The 18,204-nt window shown below is 42.6% G+C and overlaps 2 protein-coding genes across 2 annotated transcripts in view; both read left to right on the forward strand.

Moving 5' to 3' along the window:
• The first annotated feature begins 825 nt into the window (after nt 1–825).
• LOC121570562 (peptide YY) lies at nt 826–4,500 on the forward strand. Its single transcript, XM_041882036.1, has 4 exons — nt 826–960; nt 1,623–1,810; nt 3,711–3,791; nt 4,073–4,500. Exons 2-4 carry the CDS (start codon nt 1,623–1,625, stop codon nt 4,095–4,097), a joined length of 294 nt encoding a protein of 97 aa, XP_041737970.1. The 5' UTR covers nt 826–960; the 3' UTR covers nt 4,098–4,500.
• Nucleotides 4,501–8,953: 4,453 nt separating this feature from the next.
• Nucleotides 8,954–18,204, forward strand: part of LOC121569691 (MAGUK p55 subfamily member 2-like) — a 33,244-nt gene continuing 23,993 nt past the window's right edge. The window contains exons 1-2 of the mRNA XM_041880839.1: nt 8,954–9,041; nt 17,523–17,580. Of these exons, the coding sequence (XP_041736773.1) occupies nt 17,550–17,580 (31 nt within the window). The 5' untranslated portion in view covers nt 8,954–9,041; nt 17,523–17,549. The remainder of the gene's footprint in view (nt 9,042–17,522; nt 17,581–18,204) is intronic.

Genomic DNA, 18,204 nt, shown 5'->3' on the forward strand with positions numbered 1-18,204 from the left:
AAGAAATGGAACACTAGTCAATTTAATAATGTTTACATATCTTGCATTACTCATCTCATATGTATATACTGTATTCTATACTATTCTTCATGCAGCTCTGACATCGCTCGTCAATATATGTGTATATTCTTAATTCCATTCCTTACTTAGATTTGTGTGTATTGGGTATATGTTGTGAAATTGTTAGATATTGTTAGATATTATTATTATAATCGATTTGATTCGATTTAAGGGCATTACTGTACCAACAGGACCTTGACCCCCACCTGGTGGTTATTGGATCAGGCTACTCCACCAAACACACTAATGGGTACATTTCACTTTCTGACCTATAGGGAGTATTATCCCTTGTAAGTCATAATAATAGGCAATATTAATAGGTTTTTTGCCTACTGATGTCGAATCAGTGTAATCCTTATATGCCGAGGCCCGGCCCTATATGTTGTTGCTGTTTTAACCAAGATATCCATTGGAAATTGTGAAAGAATGAGTAAAGGCCTAATGATTATCAATCTTTAGCCTGTTTGTAGCTTATTACCTTTTAGCTATGTTTGACATCATCCTTCCAAATTGTTTGACAGCATTGCACTGGTTTGTCAATAGGACAGGTGTGATCCAAATTGCCCTAATGTCCTTATAGCCTACATCAGAGCTTCAAATTACGTTTCCCCACATAGTTCGACTAGCATGATGCAATAGTAATATGTTAATCATCAGGTGACGACGGTATTATGCCCCATCCGCCTTCTCACCATCACAGCCACCCGTCCCACCTCGTTGACGAGGCGACGATGGGTATATAAACCCCCTTGTGTTGGAGTGAAACAAAAGACCAGCGATTTGCAACCAAGACACAAGTTGAAAAAGGAACATTGCAGAAGCCAAGCAATAGAATCTACACTGCTGGACGCAGACACCTGTTGTCTTAACTACCTGTAGCTCACGTCAAGTCTTCTCAAAGTAAGTATAACTTTTAGTCTTGTGCATTTTAAATGTTTGCTGGTTTTACTTGTATTACTTTTAAGCTCTCATGGTGCGGACGCTTACATTTCTTTGCATCTTTGGACATAAAAAATGAGTAGCTATTTGTGCAGTTCGTCATTGAAAACATTTCAATGGTCCGATCCCCTATTCAAAGCTCTGCATGTTGAAACCTACAGCTAGAATCGTTTTCCCAACTGGAGTTGGTTTGAAAATGCTAGAAAATACTAGAAAAAGCATTTCAGAACCATGGACAGCTACGGCGCGAAAGTTGCGCAAATTAAATTTGGATGAAGTCGTGATTTCTGTAGGCACAACATGCATTCCTATAACAGTTTAGTAATCAAACATGGATAATTAGCTTGTACTGTAACTTCCTCTCAAGACGCATTCAGTAGCCTACAGAAAATGCAGATTTAATTAAAGAAAAATGCAGGATCGAAATGATCCATTACAAACAGGTGGACATCATTGCGCACGATGTTAGCCTTCTAATACATATTTTTATTAGGATGCCTGCTCATCTATGAAATTGGTGTAATATTGATTGGTAGGCTATTTAGGCTGTATTATTTAGCTCGGTTGAGACTTTTTAACATTTAACAATCACGTGCTCCCTAACCCTCTTCTCCTGACCACAGATGGCCGTTATGCTGAAACCCTGGACCATCTTGGTCGCCTTGGTGTTGTGCGTGCTGGTGTGTCTCGGGACTTTCGTGGACGCCTACCCACCTAAACCGGAGAACCCCGGAGAAGACGCGCCTCCTGAAGAGCTGGCCAAATACTACACCGCACTCAGACACTACATCAATCTCATCACGAGACAGAGGTAAGCAGACCCTGCGCGCGCCATATGGCACTCTACGCAGCAGCTTTTGCCATTAAAATTATCTTTCTTCCTAGTCCTAACATCAAAGGACATGTTTTCTATTAAGTTATAAACGATATACCTCGTTTTTTTATGGCAAATGGAACTGTTTTTAATGTTTATTCCAGTGTAGGTTAAGTAGTCTACTGTGACAGTGGCCCCTGAGTTTTCTGCTCTTATTTTTGCATCAAGCTCTTAATATACCATTATATATATTTTCAACATTTATTACAGGGCACTCTCAAAAAGCTTTAAGCCCTCCATATAAATAATGCCATATCAATACAACCGGTGATGACAGACCCACGCAAAGTCTCCAAATCGAATTATGGATCTCTGTGTGCCTGCAGGTTCCCTATAACATATTCTATATTGATATGGTGATGTCTGGGTTGAATAGGTGGTCTATGTCTTATGCTGAAATGGCACTGAATCAGGCACACCTGATATTATTCATGATATTCAAATAGGCCATTGATCTTTAAGAAAATATATCCAACCCTCTTACATTCAACTTAGAGGGCAACATTTTTACTCTTTTATAAACCATTATCATATAGCATCCACATTTAAGTTGTCATAATATCACAATGGCCTGGATGACGACCAATAATATACTGGAAAAGTGAAGATCAGATCTTTATAGTCCAGGAGGATGACACTTAGTGGAGTTTGTTCTTCTTGTCTGTCATAATAACACATTGGACTACATTTAACATTTTAGTCATTTAGCAGACACTCTTTTCAAAGTGACTTACAGGTGCAATTCGGGTTAAGTGCCTTGCTCAAGTGCACATCGGCAGATGTTTCACCTAGTCGGCTTGGGGATTCAAACCAGTGACCTTTCGGTTACTGGCCAAACGCTCTTAACCTACCTGCCGCCAAATATGAATGATCAATCGGAAATGCTAATTTGAACATTAGAGAAGCTTTGCCTGCAGCAAGAACACTGATTTTCCTGGAATCAAAAATATATATAACAATAATATTGTCTTCTGCAACCTCACAAAGTGGTTTCTAAGTGGAGAGATGAGTGCATGGTCTGACAATGATGGTCCCCTTTTACATCTTGTTACAACCCGCTGTCTATGGAGCAGGTGTGATTGCCTCGGTCGCTTTCTTAGAAGGCTGGCTGATCATGCTTACCTCCGCTTCACCGGCATCGCTTTGGAGTGCCCAGTGGGGTTGAATTGGAGCATAAAATTGCATAGCCATTATGAATGGCAGGTTAGGTGGCATGATGGGAAAGTGAACATCTTCCACTCAAAAAGTTTTCCCCACAGAGGAAGCAATTCCAGCCAAATCCCTCAGAGATATTCAACTTCCAATTTACATTTCAAAGAGAAATTGATCATTTGTACAGACTTCATCTGTGCAGGGAGTGCTCATACACAAACAGACAAACACACCGGAAAGAAGAACAATTAGATTTTGCATGAACAATCCAAGCGTAGTTTCTCAGTCTATGACCTACCTTACTACAGAGAACTACATTATCATGCCATTTAAAACCCTCATTATATTTGGTAGTTGAGCAAGAAAGGCCTCGAACAGCATATTTTCAGAGGAAAGGAGCTCTGACTCACTAGGTTATAATTGGCCTTGTCTGGTGGCTCCAGTGTCTGTGGGAGTTTGTGGGCTGACATGGTCAAGTTTCAGACATACACATAATTATATCCCCCCTCTCCCATTACACACACCTCGGACAGCTACCTTGGCACCTTTAGTCACATTCAGACAGCAAAATGTTCTAGCTGTCATTGAGAAGTGGGATCATCCTGCAGTATGCTTAGAGGGGAGTGGAAGTTTGACAGTCTTTTCTCTCTCTCTCTCTCTCTCTTTCTTCCTTCCTTTTTTCTAGGTATGGGAAGAGGTCCACCCAGGAGGGAGTGATGTCAGAGTTGCTGTTCGGCAACAACGCAGAGAGAGACCAGAGATCAAGGTCAGTCCATCAAAGATATCAAACATTTCCAACACAATTTCAACGGAAGATGCAAAGACTGATATCTCTTTGTTTCTGGGGTTATTTCAATAGGGTAGCATCAAAGAATGGCTGCTTTATCGGCTACAGCCACCTACTGTATAGGAAAAGACTGGCATGCACAACTTTTAGTAGGTGTGTCTTTGGGTAGCCCAGGAGTAAACCAAATGTACATTTCCACATGACATTGTTCTCTCTCTCCCTCTCTCCCTCTCTCCCTCTTCCCTCTGTTCCCTCTCCAGATATGACGACTCCTACATGTGGTGATTCCTCTTTCATTCTCATTGGGCATTCTCTCCAGGTGTCCACCAATACCTGGAGAGGCCGACCAGTGCCTCCCACAACTGCCTCACCATCTGACCCCTGACCACAACCAATGACCATCACAGACCTTAAGACAATGTAAAATCAACCTTAAATACCTAACCCTCCTTCCCCCTCTTTCACTCTCTCAGACTTCTCTCTCTCACTCGAAGTCTCTGCCTCATTTCTTCACATAAAGACAATTGTAAATAATGAATTATTTAATTAAGATATAGAATACAAAATATATAGTGATTGATGAAATCATATGTGTAACCTTCACTGCTGTATGTCTTAACAGATAATCATATTTTATTGTTGGTACTGTATAAATGCTTTGTGTGTGATTAAAGTTTGATGGATGACTATGACAAGATAGATTATTGTGTCTCATTCATTCTTACAGTCAAAATTATTGTGGTGTTTTAAAAGGAGCTCTTGGAGTAAAATAATGTATTGATGAGCAGAAGACATCACATCTAGTTGAAAATGGATGACCCCCTCTGTGAGGACTTTCCAAACCATGTTACTGTAAGGGTATGGGTATCTTCTACTAGCCGGCTTGAAAATCAGACATCTGTTGTGTCTGGTGCAAGAACTGGATATCAGGCTATGTAAATTCTGCCTTACCCTGATGTCTCATCTTGATTTCAATGCAGATGATTCCTCCTAACTGTAATACTTATCTTCTTCCAGTAGATATCACTCCTGTAAGGCAGCTACCTGACATGAACATGAGGGGCATAGTGAATACAACGTGAACACTGATTGAATTAGTAAATACTGATTTTCTGAAATACATGTATATTATAATGGAGTACATATATTATAAGCAGCCTATAAATTATATACATGTATACATAATATAAGTACAATTATTGACTTAGCATATTTGTATGAGTTACATTGAAGAGCATATGGAATTATAGCATTTTTGATAGATTGACATCTTGAAGATTCAGTTCCATTAAAGCCACAATCCATAAGATTTCCATTTGCTCATTGGCCATTTCAACGAATTGAATAGCCATGATTTCTGAGAATGTAACTCATAGATGCTCTGTCTTACCTTATCACAACCAACGCAATAAGGACCTATTAAGCCATTGTGTATGATACTTTAATAATGCTCTGCACAACTTAGAGTGTGGCTTTAACCCAAACAAATGTGTATTTCTTCTTAAGAATATTCATTTAAAGCATAAGGATTACACACAGATCATGTGATGAAAATCATGTAAATCCTTGACATGTAATGGAAATCACTTATTTTTATCAAAAACATGTGTGTGTTCTTGACTTATTGTAGGCCTAATTGTATTTCTTTGTTATTGTAAACGCATTAGATGGGTCTGCAATAATTATTTGTTTACTAGTTTAGAAAGACTGTTAAAAAGGCAGGGACAGGATATCTATTCTTCAGTCGTGGTCAAAAGTTTTGAGAATGACACAAATATTAAGTTTCATAAAGTCTGCTGCCTCAGTTTTTATGATGGCAGTTTGCATATACTCCAGAATGTTGTGAAGAGTGATCAGATTAATTGCATTAAAAGTCCCTATTTGCCATGAAAATGAACTTAATCGCAAAAAAACATTTCCACTGCATTTCAGCCCTGCCACAAAAGGACCAGCTGACATCATGTCAGTGATTCTCTCGTTAACACAGGTGAGAGTGTTGACGAGGACAAGGCTGGAGATCACTCTGTCATGCTGATTGAGTTAGAATAACAGACTGGAAGCTTTAAAAGGAGGGTGGTGCTTGAAATAATTGTTCTTCCTCTGTTAACCATGGTTACCTGCAAGGAAACACGTGCCGTCATCATTGCTTTGCACAAAAGGGCTTCACAGGCAAGGATATTGCTGTTAGTAAGATTGCACCTACAGTGGTGAAAAAAAGTATTTAGTCAGCCACCAATTGTGCAAGTTCTCCCACTTAAAAAGATGAGAGAGGCCTGTAACTTCCATCATAGGTACACGTCAACTATGACAGACAAAATGAGAAAAAAAATCCAGAAAATCACATTGTAGGATTTTTAATGAATTTATTTGCAAATTATGGTGGAAAATAAGTATTTGGTCAATAACAAAAGTTTCTCAATACTTTGTGTTATATACCCTTTGTTGGCAATGACACAGGTCAAACGTTTTCTGTAAGTCTTCACAAGGTTTTCACACACTGTTGCTGGTATTTTGGCCCATTCCTCCATGCAGATCTCCTCTTGAGCAGTGATGTTTTGGGGCTGTCGCTGGGCAACACGGACTTTCAACTCCCTCCAAAGATTTTCTATGGGGTTGAGATCTGGAGACTGGCTAGGCCACTCCAGGACCTTGAAATGATTCTTACGAAGCCACTCCTTCGTTGCCCGGGCGGTGTGTTTGGGATCATTGTCATGCTGAAAGACCCAGCCACGTTTCATCTTCAATGCCCTTGCTGATGGAAGGAGGTTTTCACTCAAAATCTCACGATACATGGCCCCATTCATTCTTTCCTTTACACGGATCAGTCGTCCTGGTCCCTTTGCAGAAAAACAGCCCCAAAGCATGATGTTTCCACCCCCATGCTTCACAGTAGATATGGTGTTCTTTGGATGCAACTCAGCATTCTTTGTCCTCCAAACACGACCGAGTTGAGTTTTTACCCAAAAAGTTCTATTTTGGTTTCATCTGACCATATGACATTCTCCCAATCCTCTTCTGGATCATCCAAATGCACTCTAGCAAACTTCAGACGGGCCTGGACATGTACTGGCTTAAGCAGGGGGACACATCTGAAACCGCAGGATTTGAGTCCCTGGCGGCGTAGTGTGTTACTGATGGTAGGCTTTGTTACTTTGGTCCCAGCTCTCTGCAGGTCATTCACTAGGTCCCCCCGTGTGGTTCTGGGATTTTTGCTCACCGTTCTTGTGATCATTTTGACCCCACGGGGTGAGATCTTGCGTGGAGCCCCAGATCTAGGGAGATTATCAGTGGTCTTGTATGTCTTCCATTTCCTAATAATTGCTCCCACAGTTGATTTCTTCAAACCAAGCTGCTTACCTATTGCAGATTCAGTCTTCCCAGCCTGGTGCAGGTCTACAATTTTGTTTCTGGTGTCCTTTGACAGCTCTTTGGTCTTGGCCATAGTGGAGTTTGGAGTGTGACTGTTTGAGGTTGTGGACAGGTGTCTTTTATACTGATAACAAGTTCAAACAGGTGCCATTAATACAGGTAACGAGTGGAGGACAGAGGAGCCTCTTAAAGAAGAAGTTACAGGTCTGTGAGAGCCAGAAATCTTGCTTGTTTGTAGGTGACCAAATACTTATTTTCCACCATAATTTGCAAATAAATTCATTAAAAATCCTACAATGTGATTTTCTGGATATTTTTTCTCATTTTGTCTGTCATAGTTGACGTGTACCTATGATGAAAATTACAGGCCTCTCTCATCTTTTTAAGTGGGAGAACTTGCACAATTGGTGGCTGACTAAATACTTTTTTTCCCCACTGTAAATCAACCATTTATCGGATCATCAAGAACTTCAAGGAGAGAGGTTCAATTGTTGGGAAGAAGGCTTCAGGGCGCCCAAGAAAGTCCAGCAAGCGCCAGGACCGTCTCCTAAAGTTATAATAATAATATGCCACTTAACAGACGCTTTTATCCAAAGCGACTTACAGTCATGCGTGTATACATTTTTGTGTATGGGTTTTCCCGGGGATCAAACCCACTACCCTGGCGTTACAAGTGCTGTGCTCTACCAGCTGAGCTACAGAGGACCACGAATTGTTGATTCAGCTGTGGGATCGGGGCACCACCAGTGCAGAGCTTGCTCAGGAATGGCAGCAGGCAGGTGTGAGTGCATCTGCACGCACAGTGAGGCAAAGACTTTTGGAGGATGGCCTGGTGTCAAGAAGGGCAGCGAGGAAACCACTTCTCTCCAGGAAAAACATCAGGGACAGACTGATATTCTGCAAAAGGTACAGGGATTGGACTGCTGAGGACTGGGGTAAAGTCATTTTCTCTGATGAATCCCCTTTCCGATTGTTTGGGGCATCCGGAAAAAAAGCTTGTCCGGAGAAGACAAGGTGAGCGCTACCATCAGTCCTGTGTCATGCCAACAGTAAAGCATCCTGAGACCATTCATGGGGTTGCTTCTCAGCCAAGGGAGTAGGCTCACTCACAATTTTGCCGAAGAACATAGCCATGAATAAAGAATGGTACCAACATATCCTCCGAGAGCAACTTCTCCCAACTATCCAAGAACAGTTTGGTGACGACCAATGCCTTTTCCAGCATGATGGAGCACCTTGCCATAAGGCAAAAGTGATAAATAAGTGGCTCGGGGAACAAAACATCAACATTTTGGGTCCATGGCCAGGAAACTCCCCAGACCTTAATCCCATTGAGAACTTGTGGTCAATCCTCAAGAGGCGGGTGGACAAACAAAAACCCACAAATTCTGACAAACTCCAAGCATTGATTATGCAAGAATGGGCTGCCATCAGTCAGGATGTGGCCCAGAAGTTAATTGACAGCATGCCAGGGCGGATTGCAGAGGTCTTGAAAAAGAAGGGTCAACACTGCAAATATTGACTTTTTACATACTCTTAATGTAATTGTCAATAAAAGCCTTTGACACTTATGGAATGCTTGTAATTATACTTCAGTATACCATAGTAACATCTGACAAAAATATCTAAAAACACTGAAGCAGCAAACTTTGTGAAGACCAATACTTGTGTCATTCTCAAAACTTTTGACCACGACTGTACAATATGGCCATGCGTAGTTGGTGGGGCCCACATTGAGGAAAGAAGTGCATTGCCCGTTTAAATCTCCATCGCGACGACTTTACAGCGTTTTGACAATCAGTAGCGGTTCAGAGATCTCAAATTAAACGGAGACAACGACGCGACCACGAGACCGAACAGGTTAGTGCAGTCCCGTTATGTAGAATTGCGTTTTGAATGTTTTTATGTTTTGAAATTCTAAGATATATTTTCAGTGGAATGCATGACAGATGGTCTATTTGATTTTAGCTGTTTTTCGTTGTGCATGTTTGCGTGTGGGGGCATTATGCTGTCAAATAGTAGATTATTCCGATAACGTAGATACAGAGTCAGACAAATACTCAAATGGTGCGATCTAGCCATAGCCTAACCGAACCCAGTTTCTATACAAATATACATAATTGTGTTTTATGTTAGATAAATTATGTATGCGTTTCTCTGTCTCGGTTACAGACCCCAAGCGTTAGGTGGGCTATCTGGCTACCATATGTGGGTGTCAGCTATCGGCTACGCACCAAAGATAACGGTTACATTCAGTAATTTTAATTCATTCTAAATAATATGAAGACTGTTTTGTAATACAGTATTTTCGTTAATGGAGGAATATAATTCCTGAATAGTCTGGTAAATTGGTGCATGGTGTAACAATACAATGCGCGCTCTACACTCACACTCACGCACGCACACCACCTGCACGCGCAGACTTTTGGCAAGGTACAGTAGGATCATAATATCACACATGTCATGTAGGCTATAAGACGCACCTAACCAGACAAGGTGCATGTCTTTAGCAGATACTCTCTCTCTTTCTCTCCATCTGGGGTGTGGAGGAGTTTGCTCAGGTGTAAGAATCAGACCTTTGGAACATTGCGTTTTCTGTTTTGTATCCCGTACGTTGAAGCACACTAGTGAAAGTGGACAGTCCTTGATGGAAATCCAATTTCACTTTCCCGATTAAAGTAAAACCATGTGATTAGTTCAAAGCCAATCATATAATTCTGTGGTGGCAGTGAAAAAATAATATTTCTTTTGAAAATATGTCGGTGACAATGCATTGATATCAGACGTGAAATGTATTGATAATAAGGGCTTATTAGTAATTTGAATAATGGAATTGAAGAGATCAATCTCTTAAAACTAAACATCCCGTTTTTCTCTCTCTCTCTCTCTCTCTCTCTCTCTCTCTCTCTCTCTCTCTCTCTCTCTCTCTCTCTCTCTCAATTCAATTCAATTCAATTTAAGGGCTTTATTGGCATGGGAAACGTGTGTTAACATTGCCAAAGCAAGTGATGTAGATAGTAAACAAAAGTGAAATAAACAATAAATATTCTCTCTCTCTCTCTCTCTCTCTCTCTCTCTCTCTCTCTCTCTCTCTCTCTCTCTCTCTCTCTCTCTCTCTCTCTCAACTGAGTCTTTGGAACAAACCACAAAATGCAATGTGACTGGCTAACACACTGTGTTGATGGGAGCCATGCACACACCAAAGTCTTTAGAGAGAGGGGGACAGATATTGTGACACAAGCAGATGGGGCATGTAGCCTATCTCTTAGGGGGTGACGTGGATGACGGGGTCAGGGAGGGGTGGGGGGCAATGAGGGGAGCAGATGGAGTTCACATCAGCGTGTGATCTCGTTAGGGCCTGGACATGGTGTCGTTAGTACAAGAGGCCACAGCATGACGTGTATGTGGAGGAGGGGAGAGAGGGAGGGAGAGAGGAAGGAGAGAGGGATGGAGAGAGAGAAGAGAGTGGCGCAGTGGTCTAAGGCACTGCATCGCAGTGCTAGCTGTGCCACTAGAGATCCTGGTTAGAATCCACGCTCTGTCGTAGCCGGCCGCGACTGGGAGACCCATGGGGCGGCACACAAAGAATGTATGCACTCACTAACTGTAAGTCGCTCTGGATAAGAGCGTCTGCTAAAATGAGAGAGGGATAATGAGAAGGATGGTGAGAGAGAGGGAGAGGGACGGGAAAGAGATGGGAGGGAGAAAAGGATGGAGAGAGGAATGGGAGGGTGGGAGGAGGTGGAGGGATGAGCGATAAGGATGGCGAGAGAATATGCACTACCCACATGGACTGCCCATTATGAGTGAGGAGAAATGGATAGAGAAAGGCAATGGGAGGGAGGAATGGAGAATAGTGGAAAGGGGATATTAACTACCCAAGTGGACTGCCTGCCCTATGGTTAATAACCCCCCAACATGAGGAGGGAGGTGATGAAGGAAACCTCCCTAGGGATCTGTGTGTTATCTACCATCGACTAGGAGCACTGTGGCGGGTCTTGTGGTAGCAAGGTTCAAATTTAGGAGTAGAGCTACTGAGCTAGTTTAGTAGTGGAACAATGTACAGTAATCAGGATCTCTTTATTTTAGATAAAATAGGTACAATAGTCGAAAAAGCAAGTGGATGTTTTGGGTGCTCCCTACAGTTTTTTAGGTTATTTTCTATCCAAGATCAGCTTTAATATTGCAGATAGATTGTGGCTTCCATCAATGTAAATGTCTGCATCATTTCCTATCCCCCATATAAAAATTAAAAAAAAGAATATTTTCATTTACTATTTTCCCCTAACCCTACTATCTCTTCCAGTTATTGTTTGGCAAATTATTGTAACGCTTACTGCTTTGCTAAGTGCTCAAATGCATGATTAAATTATACAAATGATCATTTTTATATTGTTTCATACTGTTTGGCAGAATCATAATTCAGCATACAAGTCATCAATATTAGATGCCATTGTATCTGCCAAGTCACAGTACAAAATAATGTACAGGGCATTCTGCCATGGAAATTGCTGACTGCACATAATAATCTAATGCAAATGCAGAAGAAATAACTGCACACACAGACTTGCTCCTAAAAAATAGACATTTTATTTAAATAATTTGAGTATGGCTTAGATCAGACATTCCAACCGTTGTTTAGTTTTTGTGTTAGAATAATCTTCCCCCATGTATACACTCTTAGGTGACATTTTGTGCATAAAAGCCAAACAAGCCACCACATCTATCAGTGGCTTTATGGATTGATTAACCATATTGCCCTAGATATCTCTAGATGTACTCCCTCTCTTTCTCCTCTTCTCCTGCTTGAGGGGCTTACACAATGCCTAGCCTAGCAGCAGTGTGAATGTGCGTTAAAGGGGCGGGGTAGAAAGCAATACATCCCATTGGTTGACTACCTCCTCTCATGGCATAATCACCTTTTCCTTTTTTTGAGCGCCCAAGCTGGGGAGGCTGGAAGGCTGCTTTGTTTCCCCACCTATAGCATTGGCATGAGTGGTGGAATGATGGAATGGTGTGTGTCTGTGTGTGTGTGTATGTGTGTGTATAGCTTAGATTAATCACCCCTGCTGACGGTGCTCCTCTACCCACGTTCCCCCTGCTCCCCATCCCAGCAGCCCCTCTAACATGCACCATGCGCTGAAAATATGCGTCCCGATCCCTGCGGCTGCAGACTGTAGTAGCAGATCGTCATAGCAACTGGCTGACGGGGAAGAAAGGAGGCGGTCCATCTCATACGTTCCTGGATACCTACAGAGAGCTAGGCTTGTCTGACCACATATCTATAGGTCGATAGCCCTGTGTTATACAGCAGTTCTGTCTATCAGTCAGAGTGTCGACAGATATAGCCGACCAGATCGACCACACTCAGTCCTTGGTGTGAGAATAGCATCCTGGGGGACCTTTGGTTTCTGGCATAGGTGGTATTGGACTGGGCCTCTGTGTGTGTGTCTGTGTCTGTGTGTGTTGTGGCTCTCCCTAGAGAGGGACTATTTTCAGCCCTAGCTTATTAGAGCAGACCAGCGGACAGAGAGGAAAGGAGAGCTGCTGGCTTGGTATTCTGGATAGATGGATGGAAGGTAGACATCACCACTGGCAGCCAAGTGCACACATGGAAGTTGGAACACCATCACATCTAATTAAATATTTCACAGGACAGATATGGTTGGATTCACTGAAACAGGACATGTTTGTCTTCTTACCATTTTACAGATATGTTTATTTTATTAATGTTTTGACAACAGTCATACATTTCTCCTGAAATTAAATGTTATTTGAAGATGAGCAATGACAATTTCACTCCTCATCACATTCACTAGTTGTATCCATCTAATGAAATGTAATTGGTGCCACTGTCTGTTGTAAATCAAACCAACAGTCACTATTACCGCAGAGTGACCATATCACCAACAAACTAACATGGTCCAAGCACACCAAGACAGTCATGAAGAGGGCACGACAAAACGTATTCCCCCTCAGGAGACTGAAAAGGTCCTCAGATCCTCAAAAGGTTCTACAGCTGCACCATCGAGAGCATCCTAACTGGTTGCATCACTGCCTGGTATGGCAACTGCTCGGCCTCCGACTGCAAGGCACTACAGAGGGTAGTGCGTACGGCCCAGTACATCACTGGGGCCAAGCTTCCTGCCATCCAGGACCTCTATACCAGGCGGTGTCAGAGGAAGTCCCTAAAAATTGTCAAAGACTCCAGCCACCCTAGTCATAGACTGTTCTCTCTGCTACCGCACGGCAAGCGGTACCAGAGCGCCAAGTCTAGGTCCAAGAGGCTTCTAAACAGCCTCCAAGCCATAAGACTCCTGAACAGCTAATCAAATGGCTACTAGTGCTCAGCATATGTGGGAACTCCTTCAAGACTGTTGGAAAAGCATTCCCCATGAAGCTGGTTGAGAAAATGCCAAGAGTGTGCAAAGCTGTCATCAAGGCAAAGGGTGGCTACTTTGAAGATTCTCAAATATAAAATATATTTTGATTTGTTTAACACTTTTTTGGTTACTACATGATTCCATATGTGTTATTTCATAGTGGTGATGTCTTCACTATTATTCTACAATGTAGAAAATAGTAAAAGTAAAGAAAAACCCAAACTTTTGACTGGTACTGTATATAACAGATTAAACAAATACATATCCAATACAGAAGTGTAATAACTGCAGTAGTGGTAGAAGCAGGTGTAATCTATGTGAGTCATTCATGTGGATGCTATCCTCCTCCTCATTACTTACTGCCTGTCTTGTTGCCCAGTAACATGAGTTGTTTTGATCCTGGACAAACAACCACTGACTCGGAAGAGTCTGTAAATGAGGGGAATCTGTCCGACATCTGTCTAGCAGAAGTTAACAAAACACTGTGATGCAGAAAAATGGCTTGTTGAGTGTGTTGGTTGAATACATTTGTCTGATTGATTTGTCTGTCTGCCGCCTCAGGTTCTTATTATTGTTTGCTGAAATAGGATTTTCATCTCTTTCTTCTGCTTCTTTAATTTTACTCTCGCTACTTTTCTGTGTCTCTTTCATGCACTCTCTAGTCTTGCTGTCTAACTCTCATTGTATGTCTCACTCTCACTCTCTCACCCTCTCTGTCTCTCTTTCTCCCTCTGTCTGTCGTCCCGCCCTCTGTGTCTCTCTCTCCTTCTTTGTCTCGTTTCTTCTTACTGTCCCACTCTTTTTCTCTCTCTCTCTCTCTCTCTCTCTCTCTCTCTCTCTCTCTCTCTCTCTCTCTCTCTCTCTCTCTCTCTCTCTCTCTCACTTTCTCTCTCTTTCTCTTTCTCAGTCTCTATGTATCATGCTCTCTCTTAAACCATCTCCTTTCAGCGTTCGACATATACAGGACCTCTCTGCATGGTTTTTACTATCTCCTCTTCGGGGGATGAGTGTTGGTGGGGTGGTGATGGAGTGGGGTGGGACCGCTGCTCTCTCTTTTTGTTCTCCTTTATTGCCCCCACCTCCCCATTCTTACCATACATTGAGCCTGTTGTCATGGATACCATGGATTAGCCACACCAGATGCCCACTTTGTCTGTGACGGCGCAGGCCTTCTTTCTTGTTCATGTCTCCTTACATTGTCCTGGGAGAATAGATACCCGCACACCGTCGAAGGGTTAAAAGAAATCCGAAACAAAGGTTTAGATTGGAGGTATTCACGGGTGCAAAAAGTTGGACCCGTTCCGAAATGGACCTGGGGCTTTCCCACCCGAGCCAGATATGCATAAATAAATAAAAAATTATATAGAGATCCGTTCTGAACGGACCTGAGGACAACTAGACCCGTTCCATATAGACCTGGTTGGATCCAGACCCGGTCCGATTTGATCCGAGGAAAGCAGCAGAAAAGTCATTTTTTAAGCTACTTAATTAACCAGAGCTGATAAAGCACTTGGGAGAGAGAGGTGCTGCTCTAGCAGGCGGGAGAGGGGCCGTACTGTGTGAGCGAGTGAAACGGGGAGCAGGGAGGGAGAGAGGAGAGACAGCAACCAACCAAGCCGACTCGCGCTATAGTAGACTAATAGCCGCCATAACTAGGTTATTTATCATCCAGTATGATTATGTAGTACCTGTCTTGACTGCATCAAACCGGGAGAAGTTAGTTAAGCTGGCTAATGTTAGCTAGCTAGGCTAATTGAGGCTGCAGTGCATGCGCATTCTCATCCTACAGTTACAAATAACAACAACTCCATTCAGAATAGCAGCCTACCTGTTGGCTCTTGGTCATTGTAGCCTATCCTTCTCAATTAACTTTGAATTCTGTCATTTTTTAATTCCATCTTCCATTGATTAGATATCTCCTAACTCTATGACTGTTGCCTATTGCCGGTTTGATGACTTGTAGAGTCCATGCCCCAATGAATTGAGGCTGTTCTGAGGGCAAAACAGGGTGCAACTCAGTGTTAGGAATGTGTTCCTAATGTTTTGTACACTCAGTGTATATAAGTCAAGGAAAACATCAGTGCTTATTGGTAGTCCATTAAACCCCTTCAACTTATCCAGAACGCTGCAGCCTGTCTGGTGTTCAACCTTCCCAAGTTCTCTCATGTCACCGCGCTCCTCCGCACACTCTGGCTTCCAGTTGAGGCTTGCATCTACTACAAGACCATGGTGCTTGCCTACGGAGCTGTGAAGGGAATGGCACCTCCTTACCTTCAGGCTCTGATCAGACCCTACACCCAAACGAGGGCACTACGTTCATCCACCTCTGGCCTGCTAGCTCCCCTACCTCTACGGAAGCACAGTTCCCGCTCAGCCCAGTCAAAGCTATTCGCTGCTCTGGCACCCCAATGGTGGAACAAGCTCCCCCACGATGCCATGACAGCGGAGTCACTGACCACCTTCCAGAGACACTTGAAACCCTACCTCTTTAAGGAATACCTGGAATAGTATAAAAGTAATCCTTCTTCCCCCACCCCCCATAAAAAAAGAAAAAAAAAGAAAAAGAAAGTGGTTGTCCCACTTGCTATCATAAGTTGAATGCACCAATTTGTAAGTCGCTCTGGATAAGAGCATCTGCTAAATGATGTAAATGTAAATGTAGTCCATCGTTCAAATTTGAATATAATCTGCTGGTGGGAAAACAGCACTCCCTGCTGGTGAATATTATAGTAAGAAAAAAATACCAAATGCACCTGCTGGATTCTATGCTGGTATAAATGTGTATCGTTATTGTACATTAGAGGTCTTCATGGATCCACCTCTACCCGAATACCCGAGACCCGATCCGGGACCGAGCGGGTCCAGATCCAGAATTCTAAATAATGTCACGGGTCTGGGTCGTTTCTGATATGATTGTCGGGTCTTGGTTATGTGTAATTTTAACTGACTTGTCCGGAAGGACCCATACAGATCCGAACGCGACTACTGCAGTAGAGAGATAGAGAAATTGCATAGTTTATGCTGCTGCTCTTTGCTTTTCACGAGAGTGGCGCGTGTAGCTTGTGGTTGTTGGCCAATCATAAGTCATCAAAGTGGCAATAGGCTACAGTCATAGAGTCTTCACGTGGGGCAAAAGTTAGGAGATCTAATCAATTAAAATGATTTATTTAAAAGTTAAAAGAAAAAGGATAGGCTACATCGACCATCGACTACTTAATATTCTGAATGGAGTTGTTGTTGTTTGTAACTGTGTAGGACGAGAAAGGGCATGCAGCCGCCTCAATTAGCCTAGCTAGCTTAACTAGCTTCTCCCGGTTTCATGCAGCCAAAACCGGTACTACTTAATCATGTTGGATGATAAATAACCTAGCTATGGCAGCTATTAGTCTACTATAGCACGAGTCGGCTTGGTTGGTTGCTGTCTCTCGTCTCTCTCCCCTCCGACCTGTTCCCTGTGTCACTCGCTCACACTCACAGTAACCTACACACACAGCACGGCACCTGCACCTCTCTCTACCTCCTCTCCCTCGTGTTTTATCTGCTCTGGTTAATTAAGTAGCATTCAGAATGGGTCTGGATCCGACCAGGTCTATACGGAACGGGTCTAGTTGTCCTCAGGTCCGTTCGGAACGGGTTTTATATTTTAAAAATTAATTTATGCATATCGGGTCCATTTCAGAACGGATCCAATTTTTTTGAACCGTGAAGGTCTCTACCATACATTTCAGCTCTGATGACTGCATTCAAAATGGATGTCTGTTCTGGCTCACATGCATGCACACATGAGCAAACATTCTCAATAAAAATAAATTTTTAATTAAACGAAATGTTTATTAATGCCCCCCCCCCCATTTCTCTCTCTCTCTCTCTCTCTCTCTCTCTCTCTCTCTCTCTCTCTCTCTCTCTCTCTCTCTCTCTCTCTCTCTCTCTCTCTCTTCCTCTTACTCTCTGCCTGCAGCTGACACAGTTTGACTAAAGCCTCAACATGCCTGTGGCGTCAACTGGCACAGAGCCTGGTGAGTTTTGTTTTCCTCTCCCTTCCTTTCCTCCCTTCATCCCTCCTTTCCTTCCTCCATCCCCATCTTCCTCCTCTCCTCCCTTACCCAACCCATCTCCTCTGTCCATAGCTCTGATAAATGGGTCCGCCACACTTTCTATATGAAACCCACATCCATAAACACACCACACAGCCATTAAGACCCACAGTGTCTCACTGTCGCAGCCAGCAAAGGTCTACTTTAATGAGGCCATATAATGTGGCCCCTAAATGGAGATTGAACTGACACTGTTACTTCACTGCTTGTCCAGACAACAGCCGCCATCTTTTCCTGCATACGTTTTGGGCTTTGGTGGACGGAGTCTTGGGTCACACTTTACATTAAAGGGCAATCTGCAGTTGCTACATCCATTTGTTGACTTATAAATGAATTATATGTACCCATTGATTCTTGAAAAATATAACTTATAAATGCCTTATGAGCTTAGTTCAACTGCCGTACCCCATCACAAACCAAAATAAGCTTGTTTTACTCTAATGTATTTAAACAAAGTAAATGTAAACAAACACTGTATAGCCTCAAAACATGGTTAAAACTATAATGTTGATATCATGGATGGTCAGTCCTTGTATCCATAGCTCT

This window comes from Coregonus clupeaformis, unplaced genomic scaffold (assembly GCF_020615455.1).
Source record: "Coregonus clupeaformis isolate EN_2021a unplaced genomic scaffold, ASM2061545v1 scaf0027, whole genome shotgun sequence".
NCBI classification, from domain to species: Eukaryota; Metazoa; Chordata; class Actinopteri; order Salmoniformes; family Salmonidae; genus Coregonus; species Coregonus clupeaformis.